Source organism: Danio aesculapii, chromosome 9, assembly GCF_903798145.1.
Source record: "Danio aesculapii chromosome 9, fDanAes4.1, whole genome shotgun sequence".
In the NCBI taxonomy this organism is placed as follows: domain Eukaryota; kingdom Metazoa; phylum Chordata; class Actinopteri; order Cypriniformes; family Danionidae; genus Danio; species Danio aesculapii.
The window spans coordinates 39,159,900-39,184,710 of NC_079443.1; the positions used below are offsets into that span (position 1 = coordinate 39,159,900).

The window sequence follows — 24,811 nt, forward strand, 5'->3', positions numbered from 1 at the left end:
CATCCAAAATAAAAGTTTGTTTTGACATAATATATATGTGTGTTTATGGTTTATATATATATTATGCATATGTAAATACATGCATGCATAAATAAAAAAAAAAAAAAAATATATATATATATATATATATATATATATATATATATATATATATATATATATATATATATATATATATATATATATATATATATATATATATATATATTTACAGTGGGGAAAATAAGTTTTAAACATGGAAATTAACCAGAATTTGGTAAAAACCCAAACGATACAAAAATATTAAAATAAGACAAAGCAAAAAAATCTGAAAATTCCGTTATGTGTAATAACAATGGAATGACACAAGGAGAAAGTACTAAACTACTGTAATGTATTTAATACTTTATATTAAAGGCTTTATTGGTGATGGCAACTTAAAGATGTCTCTCACATGGAGAGTGAAGTCACATGCATTGACTTCAACAGAGTGTAAAAATCTTGATGGTTCTGTGGCTTTCGTCTATCAAATCTAATCTTTATTTTGAATTTTGTATTGGATTCAAGTCCGGTGATTGGCTCGGCCATTCTACAGCTTGATTTTCTTTCTCTGAAACCATTTAAGAGTTTCCTTGGCTGTGTTTTGGATCATTGTCTTGAAATGTCCACTCTGGTTTCATATTTGCCATCCTGCTAATGTAGATATTGAACAATGAAAAACGGGAAAGGGTTGCTTAAGAACTTCTGGGAGATTTCAGCAGCTATCTGGGCTTTCAGTGCCTTTGTACAGCTCCCTTTCTTCATGTGTTCAATACTTTTTCCCTTTGTCATTTCATTTTATTACGCATAACTTAGTTTGTAAGCTAATTACATTTGGGGTTTTTTGCATATAAGGATTTTTTTTATTGTTTCCAACATCCGGTGAAAATTTCAAGTCAACAGCACCTTTAGAAATGTGTTTTCTGAGAAAAATGGTGACGTGTTCAATACTTATTTTCCCCGCTGTATATTTAAATATAAAATATATATGTATATGATGCACATTGTAAATGAATTTAAATATCTATGTAACAAATTAGTTTTTTGTAGTTTTGTTCCTATGTATGTGTGTGTGTTAGGGTTGAGTCCATAGACGATGACATCATCCATCACCGATGGCGGATAGACATCATGATGCTGAGCCAGCATTGCGATCCTCTACCCTGCCCTCGTCGCAGCAGTAACCTGCTTGCGGAAAATACACACTTGGGCCTCGTATAAACTAATACGTCTTAAATTGACATTTTAGAAGGAAACCGATCCAAGTTCACACTGGCGTTTCATCTAGCATTTCTGAAAAGATTTCCGTTCACACTATACCACTGAAAATGCACATCACGTAATGTAATTTTGAACTTCATATTCATCAAAGAAACTTGTAAAATATATTATAGTGCATCAAAAACCTTTATTAAACATTCACTACAAACCTTGCACGCAATTGTGCGCACACACACACCAATAAGACCTAGTCTATTCTTCATTTCGTTTTGGAGAAGACCACTTGGAGATCATTCTCCATGTTTATTTGTGGCCTTTATTTATTTTTAATTCATACATGAGTGCCATAAAGTTTTCAGAAAGTTTAACCTGGTGCCATAAAATCAATCTGCTGCATCTACCCTTATTGCTGTGTCTATAATCTAATGTAATGACCCCAGGGGTCACAATCCCTGAAAAAAATTAGCATGTTGTTTTTCTAATGTAACTTCAAACTACCATTTCTTTCTGTAGGTTAGCGATAAAATATGGTAATTCTAATAGTTTAATCAAATAAATATGATTTTAGGAAATCACCAAGCGACCCCCCCCCCCCCATTTTCCCGCAATCCCCACTTTGAGAACCTCTGATATCCTCCACTAAGCTATTTTATTTGTTTTGTATGGACCATTTTGAGCCATGTAAACAATAACAATGGTCTTAATGTATTTCCTGTTTTATATTTTTTATTTCCATAGTTTCCGGGAATCCAAAAAGGTCCAGATATTGATAAATAATGTTACGATAGCTATTTTAACATTTAAGTAATGATTGAATGACCTCTTATTACAGTAATGAAATAGTTTGACAACAAGCAGGAAATGTTTATGGGCCAATTGTCACGGATTGGTCAGGCTCTCACGATCCCCACTCACGAAGATCACCATCACCTGACTTCTAATGAGCACACAGCTGCATCACATTCACGAGCACCAGATAAAAGCACAGCACTCCAGTCGCTCATTGTCCGGGCTCGTCTCGACGAAAGCGGACAACTGAGCGACCACTCAGCGTAGTCATCCTCAGCTAAACAAACGATTTACTTACCTGTTCTCTTTGTATTCCTCCCTAGTCTTCCTGGTCCTCCCGTATCGTCCTGTCTTCCAGTCCTTCCAAGTCTGTGTCATCCTCTGTCAGCTGTATCTGGTGTGTGCTGTCCATCCTCGTGTATTCCTGTTACCCAGCCACGGAGGAGAAGACCCCAACATCATTCCTGATCCTCCTGGCTATCCTTCATGTGCTCCTTGTTGTCATTCAATAAACACCCTAACGTTTCCTTACCTCTGTCTCCTGTCCGCTTCATAACAGAAGCCCGGACCCATAACGACGACAACATGAGCACCCCCGATCACTTTCAAGAGCTGGTGGACCAGTTGAAGCGGATTCTACAGCCACCAGCTCCACTTTCCAACGCACCACCAGCACCGAGCACTTCCGCCTCCACAGTTTCTTCTTCGGCCCTTCCTTCCAGTCCCATGGCCCGACCAGCGCCCTACTCAGGCGGAGCGGGGGAGTGCAATGGTTTTCTGTTACAATGTTCCCTCATATTCGAAATGCAACCTTCTCTATATCCCACAGATAAGTCAAAGATCGCCTACATCGTATCTCTACTCTCTGGACCTGCACTTAAATGGGCTGAGACGATCTGGAACCAAGCCGGGCCGGTCATGAATTCCATCACTACCTTCACGGAGTATTTCAAAGAGGTGTTTGGACGTTCTGATGGGGAAGTAGCCGCTGGAGAGCAGCTGTATCATCTAAAGCAAGGTACTCTATCTACACAGGAATATGCTCTCCGGTTTCGCACTCTAGCAGCTGCAAGTGGATGGAATGAGAGATCGTTGTTGACCACGTACCGGCTCGGCTTGGAACCCACTCTCCGAATCCAACTGGCCACATTAGATGATACAATGGGTCTGGAGAGATTCATCCAACATTCTCTCCGATGTTCCGATCGTCTTCGTTCCTATCAACAGGACACCATCACCCCCTCGTCTGCACTCCTCCAATCGCCTGAGTCAACAGCCTCTCCAGAACCAGAACCCATGATAATAGAGTCTGGAAGACTGACATCAGCGGAACGACAGAGGAGGCTGACCCGGGGTCTGTGTCTATACTGCGGTGTCAGTGGACACACCCGTATGGAGTGTCCCCTTCGTCCCATTCGGACTTCAGTGAGTGTATTCAGTACGAATATTGAACAATGTAAACCACTTACTACCACCGTACAAATAACTACTGCCTCTATTTCTCTCCTTGTCACAGCCCTCATCGACTCCGGGTCAGCAGGGAACTTCATCTCCCAATCCCTCTGTCGTCAACTCCACCTCCGTACTGAGGCGTCCTCGCATATATACCAGATACAACCGATAACCCAGTGCACTCGATCTTCGACCCGTATCCATCGACAATGCGAAGACATCCTTCTTCAAGTGGGGGTGTTACATCAAGAGAGGATTCAATTTCTGGTTCTGGAGGGTGCAAATATGGACATCATTCTAGGGCGCCCGTGGCTGGTGAAGCACGATCCCATCATCTCTTGGGGCACAGGAGAGATAAAGAAATGGGGATCTGGATGTACACCTGCCTGTTTTCCAAATCTCCCTCTTCAAGGTCGGAACCCCATTTCTTTGTTTGCAACATCGGTCGAGAGCCCTCCTGAGAAGCAGTCTATCCACATTCCTAAGGAGTACAGCTCCTTTCATGATGTCTTCTGCCCCAAGAGAGCTTCCCAGCTACCGCCGCATCGGCCATGGGACTGCGCGATCGACCTAGTTCCAGATGCCCAGTTGCCAAGAGGTAGGATCTACCCGCTCTCGCTTCCAGAGAATCAGGCAATGGAAGATTACATAAGGGAGGCTCTGAGTCAGGGGTACATACGTCACTCAAAATCACCAGCCGCCTCAAGCTTCTTCTTTGTGGCCAAGAAGGACGGAGGGCTGCGTCCATGCATCGACTACAGGGTCCTAAATAACGGTACAGTAAAATACCGATATCCCCTTCCTCTGGTACCAGCCGCTTTGGAACAGCTCCGAGAAGCTAAAGTCTTCACTAAATTGGACCTCCGCAGCGCGTATAATCTGATAAGAATACGTGAGGGGGACCAATGGAAGACAGCATTCGTGACCCCTACTGGCCACTATGAATATGAGGTCATGCCTTACGGTCTGGTCAACGCCCCCTCCGTATTCCAAAACTTCATTCATGAAGTCCTCCGGGAGTTTCTTCACCACTGTGTAATAGTGTACATAGATGACATCCTCATTTACTCCCGGAGTGAGGCCGAACATCGCCAACACGTTGCGGAGGTCCTACACACATTGAGAGAACATCACCTCTACCTCAAAGCGGAGAAATGCTCATTCCACCAGAAGTCGATTCATTTCCTGGGATACATCATTGACCAAACCGGTATACGTATGGATGGGAAGAAAATTGAGGCTGTTCTATCCTGGTCAGAACCCACTTCCATTAAGGAGCTCCAGAGGTTTCTTGGGTTTGCTAACTTTTATAGACGATTTATCAAGGACTACAGCAGGATTACATCACCTCTCACTAATCTCCTCAAGGGTAAACCCAAAGGACTGGAGTGGACCAAAGAAGCAGCCGCAGCCTTCCGCCTTCTTAAGAAGGAGTTCACAAGGGCCCCACTCCTGACTCATCCTGACCCAAATCTTCCTTTCGTGGTGGAAGTGGACGCATCCACCACCGGCGTCGGGGCAGTATTATCTCAACATCATGATACCACCGCCCCGACTGCATCCCTGTGCCTATTTCTCTCGGAAGTTGAGCCCGGCGGAGCAGAATTACAGCATAGGAGACAGGGAGCTTCTAGCAATCAAGCTAGCCTTGGAGGAGTGGCGTCACTGGTTGGAGGGAGCCAAACATCCGTTCCAGGTGATCACAGATCACAAAAACCTCCAGTACATCAAAGAGGCCAAGAGACTATGTCCACGTCAAGCCAGATGGTCACTTTTCTTCTCACGTTTTGATTTCTCCATTTCCTATCGTCCAGGACCCAAGAATCTAAGAGCAGACGCTCTCTCTCGTTTACACGAGCATCACGATCATGAAGAACTCCCAACGAAGATTCTTCCCGAACACATCTCCATTTGTCCGATCACCTGGAACGCTCCTCCAGTCGTTGCCACTCCGGAAGCTCCTGCTCCGCCGGGATGCCCTCCTCATCGGCAGTTCATACCACCTGAACACCGGGTAGATCTGATCCACTCCTTACATACCTCGCTAGGCACTGGACATCCAGGGATCAACAATACTCTCTCGCTAGTATCCCAACGATTCTGGTGGCCAAACATGGCAAGGGATGTGAGGCAATATGTTCAGGGCTGTAAGGACTGTGCCCAATCCAAGAGCCCACGTCATCTACCCGCTGGAAAGCTCCATCCCTTGCCGATTCCGAACCGTCCCTGGTCACACCTAGGAGTGGACTTTATCACTGACCTCCCTTCGTCAGAAGGTAATACCTGTATTCTAGTCATAGTAGATAGATTCTCAAAGTTTGTCAAACTAATCCCTCTGAAAGGTCTTCCCACAGCCTTTGAAACTGCCGACAATATCTTTAATCAAGTCTTCAGGTCATTTGGTATTCCAGAAGATATTGTGTCGGACAGAGGTCCACAGTTCATCTCACGTCTATGGAAAGCCTTCTTCAAGCTCCTAGGTGTGGCCGTCAGCCTCTCTTCTGGATATCATCCCCAAACCAACGGGCAGACAGAGAGGAAGATTCAGGAGGTGGGACGGTTCCTGAGGACCTTCTGCAGTGGTCACCAGAACTCCTGGAGCCAGTATTTGGGCTGGGCAGAATATGCCCAAAATTCACTGCGGCAACCCTCCACCGGACTCACGCCATTCCAGTGCGTCCTGGGCTTCCAACCACCGCTCTTTCCCTGGGATGGCGAACCATCTGATGTCCCCGCAGTGGATCACTGGTTCCGGGAGAGCGAGAGAGTCTGGGACGAGGCTCATCAACATCTGCAGAGGGCAGTCCGTCGAAGCAAGGTAACCGCCGATAGGAGAAGGTCTGAAGAACCCAGATACACACCCGGACAAAAGGTGTGGCTATCCACCCGGGACATACGCATGCGACTGCCCTCTCGCAAGTTAAGTCCCCGATTTGTTGGTCCCTTCACCATCGTGGAACAGGTTAACCCCGTCACCTACAAACTACAATTACCCTCTCACTACCGTATTCACCCTACATTCCACGTATCACTCCTGAAACCCTATCACGATCCTGTTCTTCCCTCCACAGAGCCTGACCACGAAGAGGAACCCCCTCCTCCACTGCTCCTAGAAGAAGGAGCCGTCTACGCAGTGAAGGAGATCTTGCGTTCCCGACGTCGTGGTGGCCAGTTGGAGTACCTGGTGGACTGGGAAGGGTACGGCCCCGAAGAAAGGACATGGGTTCCCAGAGCTGATATTCTCGATCCTAGTCTCATGGTGGAGTTTCATGAGAGCCACCCTGAGTTCCCAGCGCCTAGAGGCAGAGGGAGACCACCACGGCGTCGGAGGTGTCGGCCCTCAGGAGCGGGCCCTGGGGAGGGGGGTACTGTCACGGATTGGTCAGGCTCTCACGATCCCCACTCACGAAGATCACCATCACCTGACTTCTAATGAGCACACAGCTGCATCACATTCACGAGCACCAGATAAAAGCACAGCACTCCAGTCGCTCATTGTCCGGGCTCGTCTCGACGAAAGCGGACAACTGAGCGACCACTCAGCGTAGTCATCCTCAGCTAAACAAACGATTTACTTACCTGTTCTCTTTGTATTCCTCCCTAGTCTTCCTGGTCCTCCCGTATCGTCCTGTCTTCCAGTCCTTCCAAGTCTGTGTCATCCTCTGTCAGCTGTATCTGGTGTGTGCTGTCCATCCTCGTGTATTCCTGTTACCCAGCCACGGAGGAGAAGACCCCAACATCATTCCTGATCCTCCTGGCTATCCTTCATGTGCTCCTTGTTGTCATTCAATAAACACCCTAACGTTTCCTTACCTCTGTCTCCTGTCCGCTTCATAACACCAATGACATCACCACATTAAAATGGTCTATAGTATTCTTTTATATGCCAACCATAATAACTAATAACAGTGTGTGGACCTGTTTTACACAATTTATGAATAGATTTATTTGTTTTTTCTTTTTCTTTCTTTCTTCATTTATAATTTTTAGTCAGTTTTTAAAAAAGAGCATGCTTAAATTCAATAACCAACTGTGAATTGTAAAAGATTGATTATAAATGAATTATGTGACCAAACACTGTTTCTCACATGACATGTCTGCTAACGCTTTAGTGATTTAGATTAGTGACGTGTAAATCAGCTGAGTGTGTCTGGAATGCTGAAGCTTGTGTGTAAACTTGAGACAAGAGAACCAATGGCTAGAATGGAATTTCCTGCCACATATTTGCCCTCACAGCCCCATGCGAGATGTATTCATTGTCCTCTTCCTTTATTTATGATAGACTTAGACCATTATGTTTGGCCGTGAGACTACTTTTGTGCAGCTGTTAATAAGTGGCGACTATGTAAAATAGGTCACTAACTTTACTGTGTCACTCAAAGGTCGTTCTATATATGTTATCTAAAAACTACCTACTTACGTAAATGGTTTGTGGGAATGAGTTATTGGTAATCTTATCTGATCAGTATGCAGTATGTTTTTGGTACTATTTTTTTAATTTTTTTTCAGAAATTACTATAGTACACCTATAGATGGCATTATTATTCTGTGTATATACTGTAAAGCTGTTGTGGTGTTTTTTGTACACAACTATTTAAAGATTTGGGTTCAGGATTTATTTCAGCTCAGTACAGTGTATCTTAAGATTAAAAAAATAATATTTTTACAAGATATGTGTGTATTTTCACAGCAAAACACCAGAATTGAAGCAAATAAGACCAGTTTTGATAAAAGTCATCACAATATTAGTCATTTTAGGCTGTAAATGTTTTTAAGTTGAAAATGTCCCTGCAAAATTCTGGAGGGACTGTCATTTAAATAAATAATTAAATAAATAAATTCAATCAGGGCTGCACAATATATCGTTTTAGCATCGATATCGCAATGTGCGGATCTGCAATAGTAACATCACAAAGATATGCTATGTTAAGTCTGGACTGTAGTCGACCAAGAGCTACAGAACAGTATGTAATCATTTTATTTATACTGAATTTATGCAACAAATTTTTTTCTTACTTAGAATTTTTGTTTCTAGTCCAAATATCTACATTTCAAAGTGAAAACCAAATTATTATATGACAGATAATGAGCTTGTTTTAAGGAGAAAACTCTTTATTTTGCCTTTTCATCTGGATTTTAAAACAAAACACTATTTTTACTTGATCTAAGAATTTTGTTTAGATCTACAACCAGAAACGTGACAAAGCTAAGTAAGAGAAGCAATTTTTTTTGCATTGCGATTATTCAATTTCTGTACCTGAATACTGTCAGTCTCCAGAAAACGGTCAAATAGTGCTGCTCAACTATCTTGTGAAATTGTATTTACATTGCAATATTTATCATAGAAAAATAAAATATTGCGAAATCAGATTTTTTAAATATCGTGCAGCCCTTAATTAAATTATTATTAAATTTATTAAATACATTTTAGCAATGATTGATATAGGGGCTTTTGAAATGATACAAAAGATTTATATTTCAATTGAAAAGAAAAAACAAAGTTCTATTGGTCTTAGATTTCATCATAGAATATTGAAATAAATATTGCGGTTTCCACAAAGCTATTAAGCAGCATATCTGCTTTCAATATTGCTAATTAAAAGAACAACAAATCAGCATGCTTTTATGATTTTTGAAAGATCGTCTGACACTTCCTAATGTTGAAAAACATTACAGCATGATAGCTTAGTGGTAAGTGCGCTGACATATGTTGTGGCAGCGCTCTGGGCATCCTGTGTTCGAATCCCGGCTTGTGGACCTTTCTCGATCCTACCCCCCTCTCTCTCTCACTTCCTGTCAACCTACTATCCTGTCAAAATAAAGGCATAATAAAATAAAAAAATGTAAAAAAGTAAAACATTTCAGTGTTTTCATCAAGTAAATGTAGTGTTGGTGAGCTTAAAAAAACTTTTAAGAAACAATCAAAAATATCATCTGAGCCCAGGCTTTTTTGCATGTTTTGCACCATTTATACATATAAATATCTGAGATTTTTTTTAATCAGTGCTGATCTGTTATCATGTCATCTGAACTTGCAGAGCTCCAGCACAAAGCCCAGCAGCACTCCTGCCACCAGCAGAGCTTCTGCTGATGATGATCTGGCCAAAGGTAAGAAATGCTATTCACGCTTAAATATTTTTCAGTGTAAGACATTGTTATGTCTTGTCTGACAAATAATTTTGGGGGATCATTAAAGATATTCAGGACCGTATCAGTAGAGTGAAGTCTTCGGTGTGCAGATAACGAAACAAGCAGTTATTATTTTGTTTTGTGCAGCCATTGAGCTGTCCTTACAGGAGCAGAAACAGCAGACAGAGACACGACCCCTCACAGTGATCGCCGATCCACCCTACAACACCAATGGAGGGAAAGAGTCACGTAAAGTGCGCGCCCTCTACGATTTTGAGGCGGCTGAAGACAATGAGCTCACTTTTAAGGCTGGAGAACTCGTGATTATCCTAGACGACAGGTAAACTGATTGTTTATGGAACGTTATTTTATTACGTCAGTGAGACCCGGAAGTTGCTGAGATTTTTATTTTAGTATATTGATGTTCTTTTAACTTAAATCGAATATTAAGTAGGGGGCGGGGCTTTCTTTTTGTGCATGATTCCCTTATAGCAAACTAACGTAAGAGGGGCGTGATTAAGAATATTGGGGTTGAAGCTATAAAACTGATGTCAACAGAGAAGGATCACCAATCCTAATGTGGAGACAAGTGGTCAGATTTGATTGAAGATTACCAAAACAAATGTTTTTTTCAGTGGATTAACTTGCACAAATGAATTGTTCACCTAAAGAATAGAAATGTGCGCTAGCGATATAAACATTCTATATTTGAATTTCACACAGATTTTTAAAAATAAATATCAAAATTAAACCGTTTTTCTTATCTATCTTATTAAACAATAATAAAAACATTTTAAGTCCATTCATTAAAATCATGCATCTAAAATCTCATAAAAGGGTCTTATACATTTTTAAAAAAATAAATAAATAAATAAATTAAAATATAGAAAATATTATTTATGCTGTTTTCAAAAATCCCATAACCCAAATTAAATGTTCATTATTCAGAAATAATTTGGCTATTATCCAACAGTGACCCAAACTGGTGGAAAGGCGAGAACCATAGAGGAGTAGGTCTCTTCCCATCAAACTTTGTCACCACCAATCTGAATGCTGAACCAGATCCAGGTAATACTTCATAACCTGGTGCAGACATAATCATTTTTCTACTCTGATTGAGTTAGTTGATTTTCTGAATTCTCTTTCCTGTAGTGATATATGTTGAGAAGACCGTAGTCCCAGAGGAGCCGATTGTTGAAGTCAAAGCTGAGCCTGAGCCTGTGTATATAGATGAGGTATCTTTTTGCTAACTTGACCTTTAATTTGGAAATGTGTCTACATTGTAAAAAATTATAAAAAGTCATGACAACAAATTTGTTTGCATTACTTGAATGTATTTCAATAAGTTAATCAACTATTTCTTAAGTTATACAAAGTTTATCTAAATATTTTATGCTTTTTTGCAATGCATGTAACTGAAATAATAAAGCATTCTTAGTGAACTTAGTGAACTTCTCTTGTGGTCTTGTGTTAATTGTTGTCATCGTTCTTATCAGGAGAAGATGGACAAAACTCTGTACCTTCTCCAGAACACAGACCCTGCAGATGCCACTCCCGACGGTCCAGAGCTGCTCACGTTAGAAGGTACCAGGATGTTTTTTTATGTCTTTGCAGCAGAAATCTGTAGGGATTTTGTGTAAGGGTGGATGATATGAATAAATTATGAGACTGAATCATTTCCACAGACTGTGATGTTGGGATTCCTCAAAGGGAGTTTGATATTCATTGTCTAAGATCATATCAAAACAGCTGTTTTAATTGTGTATGAGTTTACATTATTGAGTTGGCTACTCTGCAAAAATAAAAAATAAAACAAAAGTATTCATTGCAAGATGAACTCTATTAAAGTGCAGTTCAAGCTATGAAAAGCCAAAAAAAAATGGATAGGTTTTTGTTTTTCATATTTATGAAATATGATATATTAGCAATAGACATTAACATAATATTATTTCTGTTTTCCCAAAATATATAGTTCTAAAAAAGCCATAGTGGTATATTTTCCAGTGTTGTCACTCAGAGCAACATTGTAATATTTTGTTTTTGAATTATTTATTTGATTCAGTGATTCAAAAATAAGTTGCTTGCTCTGTTTCTAAATGAATCAGCCTTTTTGATTGAATCATTTGAATTATTATTCAGCACTATATAAATTTACACCATTGTTATGTTTTTAAGATGTTTTAGTGGGATGCGGTAACATTTAAGTGAGACAGGTGTAATGTGTGTGACAGATCAAGGATGAGGCAGGAATTAATTCTCTATTTAAGCTTTTTACTCAATAGTTGAAAATTATTGAACAGGAATTGGAGAGGAAAAAGAAACAAACATTTATAATTATCTTTAAACAAAAACAACGAGTGTAAGCCAAATCAAAGAAATTAACAAAACAAAACAATCCTTAAAACTAAAGTCTAAACTAGGCGTCAAAAATAAATACAAATAAACACCGAAATCTTCAGTGTATACGACACCCGAACTAAACTAATTAAAGCTAAAAAACTCAAAATACACAACTGGCAAAACACTCAAACTAATCTAACAAAACATCAATCTAAACTAAAACAAACCGAATAAAACGGTCAAAGTTTAGAACCACACAACAACCATCACATTATGTTACTTAAAGCCAACAAAGTTCAACAAGCAAACTCGAATTACCACAGTAAACTGAGATAATAAATCACTAAACAGCCGAAGCATAGCAAAATCAAATTGCATGGAGCACAAATGGTACGCCGAGGCAGAGCACACCTCACACACTGGTCTGTCAGGGCTTTAAATCCTTGCGGCTCGTCCTGGGATTGGTGGAACCGACTTCATCATAATGATGATGGACAGAATGGTAAACCAATAAGAAACCTAAAGACTAAACAAGCAGAGAGGAGGGTAAAAAAAATAGACAAAGAAAACATCAAACATAACAACCATTATAATTAAGATTGACAATCTGAGAGTAGTCTTTTTTTGTAGGGGTGTCAAAATTAATTGTTTCTTCTGTGCACCACGATGTAGACGCTGAAAATTCGGTATCGGTTCAGTAATAATTATAACCGGTTATTATGTACTGATGTTATTTATCTCATATGCGATATGTCGCGGTAGCTTACTACGGCAAGCGAAGCGAGCGCAAGTATTTACAATGCTCCAAAAAACGCAGATACTGTACACAATTTCACTGCGTGTGTGTTTGCTGGACATTCTTTCACTGACACTTACAGCAGAAGCCCCTATTTCACTGCGATTGAGAAATTAAAATAAACTCAATTTCCCTCTCTCTCTCTTTCTCTCTCTCTCTCTCTCTCACTGTGGCCAATTTGACCTGCTGGCGTGACTTTTCCTCGACTTTTCCACGAGCGCTTGTCTGCAGAGTGATTTTTCTCCATGGCGTCTATCATGGATCAGCTGTGATCGCTGCTGCCATTTATTAGTGTCACTCAACGGTGAACAGTGCCAGAGCGTTAGAGCCAATCGCAGCCCTTTCTGTTGAGTGTGTGACCAATCACAGGGGAGTAAGAAAGAACTCGCAAGACAGGACTCAGAAAGCGAGCGGGATATTTATATTTGTTTTTGCCTATAAATGCTCATGTTGTTCTGTGCATGTACTTGAGTTTTTAAAGGTACAGTTTATATATCTGACTGTTTGTATTAAAGGACGAAATTGTATTACAAATAGTATATAAAAACAAATATATTTATACATTTTAATACAAGAATTGCTGTGCTGTGAATAAAATATAAAACTTTGTATGGAAAGCATCGTCAATGCACCGTGATGCACTGAGATATAGAATTGAAGCGAATTGTTGGCATGATAATCGTAACTGAACCGTGAGACCAGTGTTGGTTCACACCACTACTGTTTTATTACATTGTTCTTTAGAATTCTTCACTTTGATTGGTTAAAAACTTTCCATAATAACTGGCAAACTAAAAAGTTACACAAACTTTTTCAATTCTCATTCTGCAGAAGATCATAGAAAATGACAGTTCCACTGGATAAATGATAGACCCTGTTGCAAGGTGTTATAACTATGTTCTTTTTATTTTCAAGATGCTTGTGAAAAGATGAACCCACTGATTGACGAGAAACTACAAGAGATTGACAGGTTTGTTGAAATAAAAACTTCCCCCAAAACTTCCAGTCTCTGCATTAGTGAAAAAAATAAAGCATCTTTCTGTAATTCCTGCAGGAAGCACTCCGAGTTGTCCGAACTGAATGTGAAGGTTCTGGAAGCTCTTGAGTTGTATAACCAGTTAATGAATGAGGCTCCACTGTACAATGCATACTCCAAAATGCAGTCTCTCCAAGGCACTTACCCAGCAGCCCCTCCTCATCTCTCTATGCAGGTTGGCCATTTGAAGGAAGAATTAGTGCTGATTCATTCCATGATTTTTTTATATCCCAAAGCTTTAACCTGACCTTGCAATTTATTTCTTTTGTGTCTCTCCCAGGGCTATCAGCCATCAGGAGCCTACATGTCTGCTGGTGTTCCACAGGGCTATAGTCTCACAGACCAAGCTGGCCCGCTCTGCTCGATGCCTCCTTCAATCAATTCAGTGGCTCCCAGCCAGCCTGCACAACCTTCTTACATCAGGTAATCCTGCTAGTTTCTGTCTGATTTTCAAACAGCCTTATGGATGCTTCTTAAGTGCTTTTTTGGCCTCCAATTAAAATAAAACTAACCCTTTTAAAGACCAATGGTGAATAAGGAAATATGCATTAGTGACAATCTCTCCCTCATTTGCATAGAACTTGTTTTTGAATCTGCCACTATACTGACACATACTCATTTGTAGCTCCGCCCTCTTTTGAAAAGAGCACATTCTTATTTGAATTTAAAGCGACAGTCACCAAAATGGCACAATTTGGATCAAAGCCCAAACGGGGCAGATTCAAATAGTTATAAAACATTATTTTGTGTGGTATTTTGCGCTGAAACTTCACATACACACTCTAGGGGGACATCAGACACTTATTTTACATTTTGTAAAAAGTGGCAAAATACATCCCTTTTAAATATTTATTATTAAACCTGATTCTGAATTGTAGAATCGCCTTCAGAATTACAAAATACAGGACAAGATACACAATTCTCTGTGATTTCCTTACTAAATTGAACATCATTTATTTTATTGTTAATTCAAAACATATATCACACTTTAAAACGAATTTTAATGGTAAATATGCTGATGATTAGTGCACCAAATAGGAAGGCACGCATAGGCCTGTCTTTGGACGTACAGTATTTATGAGGACAGGCTGGAAAAAGTGGCCTCTTAATTGTCTCCTGGGCCTCTGGCGGAGAGGTAACTGTGGGCACATACCGGATAAGAAGCGGACATGTCATCGTAGACCAGACAGTTCAAAACCGTTCATCTAAGTAAGAATGAACAAAGAGGCGTCAATGTGTTTGCATAAAGATATCTCAAAAATGAGTGCATGGGGAAAAAGAATTCATATTATACTCAATATTCATATTACTCTTCATATTACTCAAGTGTGTGACCAATTTTATCCTTCATTTTGATAATGTTTGAGGCTGTAAATTCTCTGATAAGAGTTGCATGCAAAATTATTTAAAAAATTATTTATGAATCATAACCCGCCAACTTGACTTTGTGTGTTGATTTGCATTATACAACATGGTAAAGTTATCACCTGCATTTGGGAAGTTATGGGTAGGAACTATACTCTCATTCTGGCGTAATAATCAAGGAATTTGCTGCCATACCAAGGCTGCAGCCAGCAATGATTTTACACAGTGCTGTTACCTAGTTATCTAGCTGGGGACTATTTTCAAGTGCTGTGTAATATCATTGCACCTGCAGCAAAGTTTCTTGATGATTATGCTGAAATGAGTATACTATGAGTATAGTTCCTAGTTATTTCGACCTAGAAAATAGCAACTTCTAATTTTCTGTTGGTCTTTGTACATGACTTAACTTCACAAGAGTCAAATTTACATAGGAAAATTAATGAAGTCTTTTTTTAAACACTATGCTAATGGTCTAATACAATTCAATGATTTATGCTAAGCTAAGCTAAAAGTGCTCTCGCCAGATGCAGATTTCAACTAAATGTATTTAAAAATGGTAAAACTCAACTGTTTAGCTTTTTTGACTTCTAAATTCCACCTATTTTCAAAAACAGTGGAGTCTTCCTTTATAAAAACACCAGAGAACTGGTCAATATTATGATTCTAAATGTGGTAAAACCTCAATAACCACTTATTGTTTATTTATTTCAGTGGCCCCATGAATGCACCATATGTAAACCAAGCCCCCGGAGGCCCCACCCCTTACCCGCAACAGATGGGTGTGTCTATGGACATGTCAGCCTATCAAAACGGTAATCCTGGTCTGCCTCCCACCTCCTATCCAATGTCAGCTCCAGCCCAACCTGCCCCTCAGCAGCAACAAGCAGCTTTCTACCAGCAGCCCCTTCTATAAGGCTACTCGTTCGACTATACAGCCATGAATTTCCAAGTTTAAATTCCAAACGGTGAAATGAGGCCGAGGGTATTTTTCCTCTCTCAATGCCTATTGATGTCAAGGGGTATGCAAAGATATACTGACATATGGCGTCAGCGGACAGACATGTAATCCTCTCGAAAATGCATTTATTTTTTTCTTCTCCCATTTACTAACTCATGAAGAGGTTTAGGGCTGTTGATGGAATCGGTCACACTAATCGTAAACGATATTTTCACCATCTTGTGATAAACACCAGCATATGTGACTCTTTCTCTAATTGTGAATTAAGATATAATGGTAAAATGCGTATATCTTTAAGAGTTTTATTTAATTGTTGCCATTTTTCATTTGTTTCTGGGTCAGCCAATTCTAAACTTTAATTTCTTGCTCTTCGATAGCAAATGTGAGGGTTTTTATAATGAATATCACCATGCATTATGGAGAGGACAAATGTGTGAAGAAGATTATATGTGATCACCAAATCTGGAACGAATTTCTGTGCCAATACACAGAGCACTTGTGTAAACTCCTACAATCAGAACGACGGTTTTAGAGGGAGATGTTTCATTTAATATTTCATCAATTCCTTTGCTTCAGAAACTGACGGTGGTCACAAATGCAATCCCTTTATGGTCAATCCATATGTTTCGTTGTATAATGATATTTATGATATGCAAGTACTGCTTGTGTTTGCATTGTGGGTGTTTGCTGTTGTTTGACTTAATTTAAGCATGTAAAAATGCATACGGTGTAAGTCATCCGGTCTACGATTTTTTTCAGCCCGGAAATTAATTAATTGTCATTTTCTGCTTCTTACGTATGTGCTTTCTCACCCATTTCGTCTTGCCTGAAATGGGAAAATGTATGATTCCTTTATAGTTCATATAGTCCGCTTTCATTCTCGTTCAATTTGGATTAATGTAGTAAAATATAAATGAAAAAAATGTCTCTTTCATAGACAGATGTTGTATATTAGATGTTTAATATCTGGCTGTACCGCACCTTAACTTTATAAACATTTATTTACCACCAGATGCCTTGTTCTTTCACGAAACAAAAATAAATGTAGAAACCAATACGGAGAACTTATTTCAGGAGCTGCTGTATATTTGTAAACCTGTACGTTTAAGAGATTTAGAGGGAAAACTGTATTGTACTCATGGACTCAATGTTTTGTAACATCAAGATTTCTTTATATCCTGCCTGCTCTTTTTTTTTTTTTTTTCTCTCAAATTCCTTTTGTAACATGGTGAACTCTTATAGTCTTCAGAAAATAAAAACTACCTGTGTTTCAAAGGTTGCTTTTCGTAGTGATTCAATTGATGAGTGTTAATTATGCATTTTTGTTATATACAGTCAGGTCCATAAATATTGGGACATCGACACAATTCTAACATTTTTTAAATGAAATGAAATCAAGATGTGCTTTAACTGCAGACTGCTAGCTTTAAATTGAGGGTATTTACATCCAAATCAGGTAAACGGTGTAGGAATTACAACAGTTTGCGTATGTGCCTCCCACTTGTTAAGGGACCAAAAGTAATTGGACAGAATGATTTGGATGTAAAAACCCTCAAATAAAAGCCAACAGTCTGCAGTTAAAGCACATATTGTTCATTTCATTTTAAATCCATTGTGTTGGTGTATAGAGCCAAAAATGTTAGAATTGTGTCAAAGTCCCAATATTTATGGACCTGACTGTATGAAACATGGTTGTCATTCATTAATTTTCCTTCTGCTTAGTCCCTTTATTCATCAGGGGTCGCATATATCCAGCATATATTTTACACAGCGGATGCCCTTCTTGCTCCAACCCAGCACTGGGAAACATCCATATACTCTTATTCCCACACATACACTCATACACTATGGCCAATTTAGTTTATTCAGTTCACCTATACCGCATGTCTTTGGACTGTGGGGGAAACCGGAGCACCCGGAGGAAACCCATGCCAACATGGGGAGAACATGCAAACTTCAAACAGAAATGCCAACTGACCCAGCCAGGACTCGAACCAGCGACCTTTTTACTGTGAGGTGACAGTGCTAATCACTAAGCCACCATGTCATTCAAACCTGGTTATGTTCTGTCCTAATCTGTTTACTAACTTCTGCAAAGCTGATATCCTACTAATAATCTATCTCAAGGGTGAATCCTCTGGGTCTGTAAGAAATGCGATTGCAGCTGTGTGAGATACAGATCTCATTGCAGTTTAGCATTTCCAGATGCAGTTTCAATTGGATAAATCAGAGTAGTTTTGTAACTAAAAGAGTGATATTATCATTGTCATACAATAATTTACAGTATAATCTTTTAAAGGGATTTTATAATTTAAAAAAAAACACTTTTATAAGGGAAGTTGTGTGGCAACAGTTTGTAAATGTATCCAGCCTCTAATGGTAAAAATGTATTAATAACATTTTTTCAACACTTAGCTAATGATGGATTATAAAGCGTGTTTGGCATGCTGTCCTGAGAGAACCCTGAGCTAATGAAATCCTCGAGCCCAGGGCTCCCTCCCATTTGCAGTGCAAGAGGGGAGTTTGAGCTCTCGAGAACTCCCCTGTTTGTTAATGGCGAATGAATAACTAGAGAAGTATTGCTGATTAATCTGATTAGTATATGGTATCGATTTGGTTTGGTCAGTTTACTTATGTTACATGTTTTTGGCCTGTGGGAGGAAACCGGAGAGCCCGGGGGAAACCCTTGCAAACACCAGGAGATCATGTAAACACTGCACAGAAATGTCAACTTGGCCAGGTATAAACTTGAACCAGTGACATTCTTGCTGTGAGGAAATAGTGCTAACCACTGGGCCTCCGTGCCACCCTGTCAAGGAAAGGTAAGGAGTGGGGGTGAAAGGGGCGATTCTTCAAGACGAAGATGGCTAAGGCAAGACACTGGTTATTTATAGCGATTTAGGAATCATCTGATTGGTGGATCCTGCAGTAGCTAATACGGGACCAGCTGCAGTAAATCATAAGCACGAGCTCCTCTCGAAATTAGTTTATAAATTGTTAGATAAATTAATTGTATCTATTTCCTTCTATTCTATTTATATTTTTTTATATATGTATATTTTTAAAGGAACCCAAAGTTAATGTTAAATGTGTGTGCTTCTTGATATAATTACATGCTCAACTGAAGTTTTCAATCAGTTGAATGGTTGGAATGTGCTAGTTTCATCAATATTGTGCTGACAATGATTTGATTATATGATCAAAAGGATTCAACCAAACAAACTGTTTAGACCAATGATTAAAGACAATGCATCATCATTTGTTTGTGTGCCTATATATAAGATGGATTTTAGAAAGCACAACTGAACACCACTGTCTCCATAATCTCATTAAACAGTCTCCATAAACATAATCTTCTTCTGAGACACTTTTGACATTTTCATTGTTAGTCCTGTTTTAAATCTGCCACTATGCTGACACATAGGCATTTGTAGCTCCACCCTCATTTGAAAAGAGTTCAAAATCTCATTTGAATTTAAAGCGACTGTCACCAAAAAGGTCCAATTTGAAAGCCTAAAAGGGTCAGTTTCGAGGTATTTTGAGCTGAGACATACACACTCTAAGGACATCAGAGGCTTATTTTATTATTTTATCATTATTGTACATGGGCATAATAGATCTCCTTTAAATACCAATAAACAGAAGAACATGTAAGCCTTTTATCATATGTAATGTGTTGGACAATTTCTAAAGTACTGCTAGTTCACCATGCAGACACAGTTGTAGTGGCTCCACATGCTGCTTTTGCCTGTGAAACACTCAAATAGCAGATGAATAGGAGGACTGCCAGTGGTGCTATTTATAAAGGGAATAAAATTAGATCTTCTGTTCTGTCATTATTCTGTTGGAAGTTGTTAGTAGAAAAGTCTGCTTTAGTAACATTTCTCTTCCCAATAGTGAGGTGTGCCATATTATATACTGTAGATAGGGATGTCCACACTCGGTCCTGAAGGGCCTGTGTCATGGAGAGTTCAGCTTCAACCCTAATCAAACACACCTGAACCAGCTAATCAAGCTTTTACTAGGTATACTAGAAACTTTCAGGCAGGTGTGTTGAAGAAAGTTGAAGCTAAAGTCAGCAGGACACTGGCCCTCCAGGACCAACTTTGGACATCCCTGCTGTAGCCCCATGTAGATTTGACCAGCAAATGTAATTTAGTATGTTCACTTATAAAATTTTAGCTGTCTTATGTGCTCGAAATGCCATATTATCTTGAGTCGGTATCTATTTTGAATAAGTATTTAGTTTTTGACTCTTAAAAAGTATGTTTTTCCCCAGTACTGGGTCGTGGCTGGAAGGGCATCCACTGTGTAAAGAGTAATGGTGACCCTTGATACATCAGGGACTAAGTCGAAGGAAAATGAATGAATGAAAAAGTATGCTTTGTATGCAATATGAATCTTAAGTGTTATTATTCCAAGTAGGATGTGATCCTCGATTAACATATGTTGATCCCGGAACATCATTCCTGTTCAAAAATATATTTTATAATCCATAATGCCTACCCCTAAACATAACCCTAACTGTTAATTATTCCCAAATTCAGTAGGGATACTGTATTTCATGGGTCTCAAACTCGATTCCTGGCGGGCTGCAGTTCTGCACAGTTTTGTTCCAACCCTAATCAAACACAGCTGATCCAACTAATCAAGGTGTTCAAGACTAGAGACTATTAAGCAGGTGTGAGTTGGAGGAGGTTGGAGCTAAACTATTCAGAGCTGCGGCCCTCCAGGAATTGAGTTTGATACCACTGCTGTGCTTGAATAACAATTAAATAGAAGCACTTAACCATAAGTCTAAATTTAACGTGTCATAAACTGTAAACTTATCCTCAAAGGGAAAGTTCACCCAAAAAAATGTGAAATTTCTGTTATCATTTACTCATCCTTCAATTGTCACAAAACTGTTTAGTTTATTTTTTAGAAAATATCGAAAATATTTAAAGGTGTATTTGTAACACAATTATTTGTCCAGACTATTTATTTACTATTGTCAAATGAGTGCAAAAATTTGCCGTTGAAAGAAGTCTCTACTCAACAACGCTGCTGAAAAAAGCAATGGAAAATATCATAACAAACAGGCATACCATGAAAAGATTACAAACCATATTTTCTATTTAAACTATAGTAAACTACAGTTTTAAACCATAGTTTGAAACAGAAAGCAGTAAAGTGGGTCACGCTGCTCTTACGCATCCTATGTCAGCAGGTTCCACTACAAGTCTCAAGTGTTAACTTGAGGGTCTTCAGAGCATAAAATAAAAATGTATTACTAATATACAGCTCACTAAGTGTTAAATAACTATTACAGAGTCCAAGAAGTTCAAAATGTAGTCTGTCTGAGGGATTTATCAACTAACTTAACGTTAGTGAAAACAAAACATTCCATTCGCTCACTCGTTTTTATTCACTCTTTAAGTGGGACTACTGTAGGGCATAGTGAATGACGGTATAGGGGGCGATTTCAGATTGGATGCAGCACTCGTGATGGTGCTCTAGTGGTGACCGCTCGCGCTGCATCTAATCTCCGCTACAGCTGCACAAACACACCGCGCGCGCACTGCAGCCTTCACTCGACCGCGGACACCGCAGCGCAGCGAAACTGGAGCAAACAGTTCAGTATCCTCCTCCGCCGAGCCAGTGGACCGGGACCGAGCGGCAGCCTCCACCGTGGACGGATGAACTCGCAGAAATGTCCCGGCACATCTACACCCGACACGGGATAGGCGACGGAGTCCAGAAGCCCATATTTCAGGTAGGGACGCTGCGAGAGAAGGTGATGGAGCGATGTGAATCTGCACCAAACACTCTAGTTGTTCTGTTAGTGTTACTGAGTGTCTATTATGAAGATATTCCTTTCAAATCTGATAACACTAAAAGCATCCCACTCGGATGTTCTTTACTCTCTGTAAATGATTCCTTTGAGTCTTTGTATAATAGCCTAATGAATGTTTCCAAAACTTAAATGTAAATCGGATATTTTTTGATTAATTACATTTTAGTAGATTATCAATAATAAATTTTAAGCAGCAAACCTCTGAGTGTCCTTGTAATATTTTCATGAGGCTACTAATGGATGATTTGATGTTATTTATCTTTTGTACGTATTGTATTTTCATATATCATCACTGTATTTGTATCAAGGTGTATGATTACAGGGTATTACCGTGGTGTATGTCGAGACGAATTTGTTATTATGGTAGAGTCAAGAAACAAGGTCTTAACATGAAATTTAGTGCCATGGTTTTTCTTGTTGCTGTATAAATACTGCTCTGATTGATTATATATAATATAATATTGTTCCATATGATCCATATTGACCAATAATCCAATGTTTTTGATTGAAAAATATTACGTGAATAGCTTAAAGAGGCTGAAAATAAACTCAAATGTTATTTATTATATTTATTTATAAATGTATTTATTTATAACATATAAATAAAAATTTTGGGTAATAAAACCCAAAGTCCATTTTCCCCCTATGAAATAAAGAGATGTTAGGAAAATGCATCCTCAGTCATGTTTATCGTCATTGAATCTTTTCCCCCATAAATGTAGGTAAATAGTCATTAGATGTATCTCTTTTTTTCTGTGGATGCACAAAAATCATATGAGATTATAAAATGAAGAATCTTAAGGTGAACTATACCCTTTTTTTTTTACTGATTATACATTACAGTCTCATTAAATACAAATTCCAAGCGTGCTAAAGATTAATGGATGTCAGTTTGATCCATTGGTCTTTAATTAGCCTGCTAAATAATTCATGTTCTCATTGATTTCCTTGTAAAGGACGCATGACCTGACCCAGTTTCTGAGCATCAGTGTTTTTTTATGGAGCAGATGTCTATAACATTTACTTTTTTTTTACCGTTTTCACCACATTAAACTCTCTGGAGCCATATAATCTAACCGCATGATCTACCCAGAAGGGGTTTTGATGTAGGACTGCATTGCGGCCAGCCATACTGAAGGGCAGTTTCGCCTGCTCAACACTTTGCATCGATGTTTGTGTAGCGCTGCAGAGTTCAGCTTTCTTGTAGTGATGCGCTTTGACATCTCAAATAGACCCTTCTTCTCCGCCAGGCTTTTAGTCTCGTAACACCTTAGACAGGTCAGAGATCATCACGTCCTCTGTATTTAGCTGAAGGATTCACAAAGCAGCGATGATTAATGCAAGTGTTGAATAGCTGAAATGCTTTAACACTTCATTTGACTCAGACTATTACTAACGGCCCCCACTGAGACCCCTCTGATGGTGTTATGGTGGGATATGTGGGTGTGTATGTGTATGAAGGTCCCCTATTCTGCCGGAAAGAGAGAAATGGATTAATAGCTTGTTCTTTTGCTGCAGGTGAATAGAGGCACCTACTCACGCCGCAGTCGACTTAAGAGATCTGATGGCAGTACTACATCCACCAGCTTCATCCTCCGCCAGGTAGGTAACAAAATCATAACTTTGTGTTTGAGTGTTAAATGAGAATGTGGACAGGACTGAATGTGGTAGAATTGGTTTAAACCTGTAAAAACCTGCATTTCAATGTCAATGACAGTTTTATTTATGGAGTTCAGTTTCGTTGGCCAAAGTGCTTTTCAACATTTCAACAGATTGCAGACAGACAACCAAAAACAGACTAAGAATAACAATCATACCTCCTAACGAACAAATAAGTCTTAAGTCTTAAAGATGGTGATGGAGCCCAACAGACACATAACACAATAAGACATTAATATTAGGTAAGATTTAGGTCAGCAGCATCTGAGGACAATGTAATTTTGATGTCCAATAACAACGTGAAATGACGTTGATATTTGGTTGATTGTAAAGAAGTGACCAAAATCCATCATCGAGCCAACATCTTAAACCAATGTCATATTGACGTCAAACACTGTCAGGTATGGCAACCAAAATCCAACGTCTGATAGATGTCATAATGCTAACAACCACACAACATCAAGCTGTAACATTAAACGTTGATATTTTGTTGTTTTTGGGTTGCTTTGGAAAGTGACCAAAATGTAACATCTGTCTGACGTTGGACATTGACGTCGGCCTGATGTTAGGTTCTGACGTCAACCCGATTTTCATTTCCAAATAAAATGCAATGTCCCATGACTGATATCGAGTACCGATTCTGATCTCGCCTTACCAAAGAGAATAAGGTAAGGATGCTGCATAAAATACCTTAAAAAAAGTCTCTTATAAACATTTAGTGTAGACATGTATTGGCCAGAAGCAGCTTTACAGAAAATAACATAACAGATATAAAGGTTGTTAAGAAAAATGACAATTTGGAAACATTGCAAAAGATGAAAGAAGAATTCTCAATTTGTCTCAAAATGTCTCAATCAAGAAAATGTTTGGAAGGCATATTTGATGCATAAGAAGTTATGCACACCTATAAATTCATTCATTTTGTACTAAAAGGAAATAGGTCTATAAACTACGGTTTATTGCAATACGTATTTTACAAAAAGTTATATTATTAACTGTTTATAAAGGTTTTATTTATCTAATAATTCATGCCAGCTTTTAGTGAACTTGCAATATTGTCAAAATCACAGAACTTTCAGTTGTTATAAGTAAAAAGCCATAGATACATGCAAGACCATTAAACTATTTTCAAATACAATGGTTGCACTTGTAACAAAGAGATTATCACTCACGTGAGTCATGCCAATATAACCAGGTCCCACCGCATCTGTA

At 39.0% G+C, this 24,811-nt stretch overlaps 2 protein-coding genes across 2 annotated transcripts in view; both read left to right on the forward strand.

Annotated features, from left to right (window-relative positions):
- Positions 1-17,379, forward strand: part of stam2 (signal transducing adaptor molecule (SH3 domain and ITAM motif) 2) — a 27,339-nt gene extending 9,960 nt beyond the window's left edge. The window contains exons 6-14 of the mRNA XM_056465661.1: positions 9,519-9,588; positions 9,757-9,949; positions 10,583-10,677; positions 10,762-10,844; positions 11,106-11,193; positions 13,661-13,715; positions 13,800-13,956; positions 14,062-14,204; positions 15,858-17,379. Of these exons, the coding sequence (XP_056321636.1) occupies positions 9,519-9,588; positions 9,757-9,949; positions 10,583-10,677; positions 10,762-10,844; positions 11,106-11,193; positions 13,661-13,715; positions 13,800-13,956; positions 14,062-14,204; positions 15,858-16,059 (1,086 nt within the window). The 3' untranslated portion in view covers positions 16,060-17,379. The remainder of the gene's footprint in view (positions 1-9,518; positions 9,589-9,756; positions 9,950-10,582; positions 10,678-10,761; positions 10,845-11,105; positions 11,194-13,660; positions 13,716-13,799; positions 13,957-14,061; positions 14,205-15,857) is intronic.
- A 4,345-nt stretch (positions 17,380-21,724) lies between these two features.
- The window catches only part of cacnb4a (calcium channel, voltage-dependent, beta 4a subunit), a 49,273-nt gene continuing 46,186 nt past the window's right edge, over positions 21,725-24,811 (forward strand). Inside the window, exons 1-2 of the mRNA XM_056464754.1 lie at positions 21,725-21,859; positions 23,459-23,542. Of these exons, the coding sequence (XP_056320729.1) occupies positions 21,797-21,859; positions 23,459-23,542 (147 nt within the window). The 5' untranslated portion in view covers positions 21,725-21,796. The remainder of the gene's footprint in view (positions 21,860-23,458; positions 23,543-24,811) is intronic.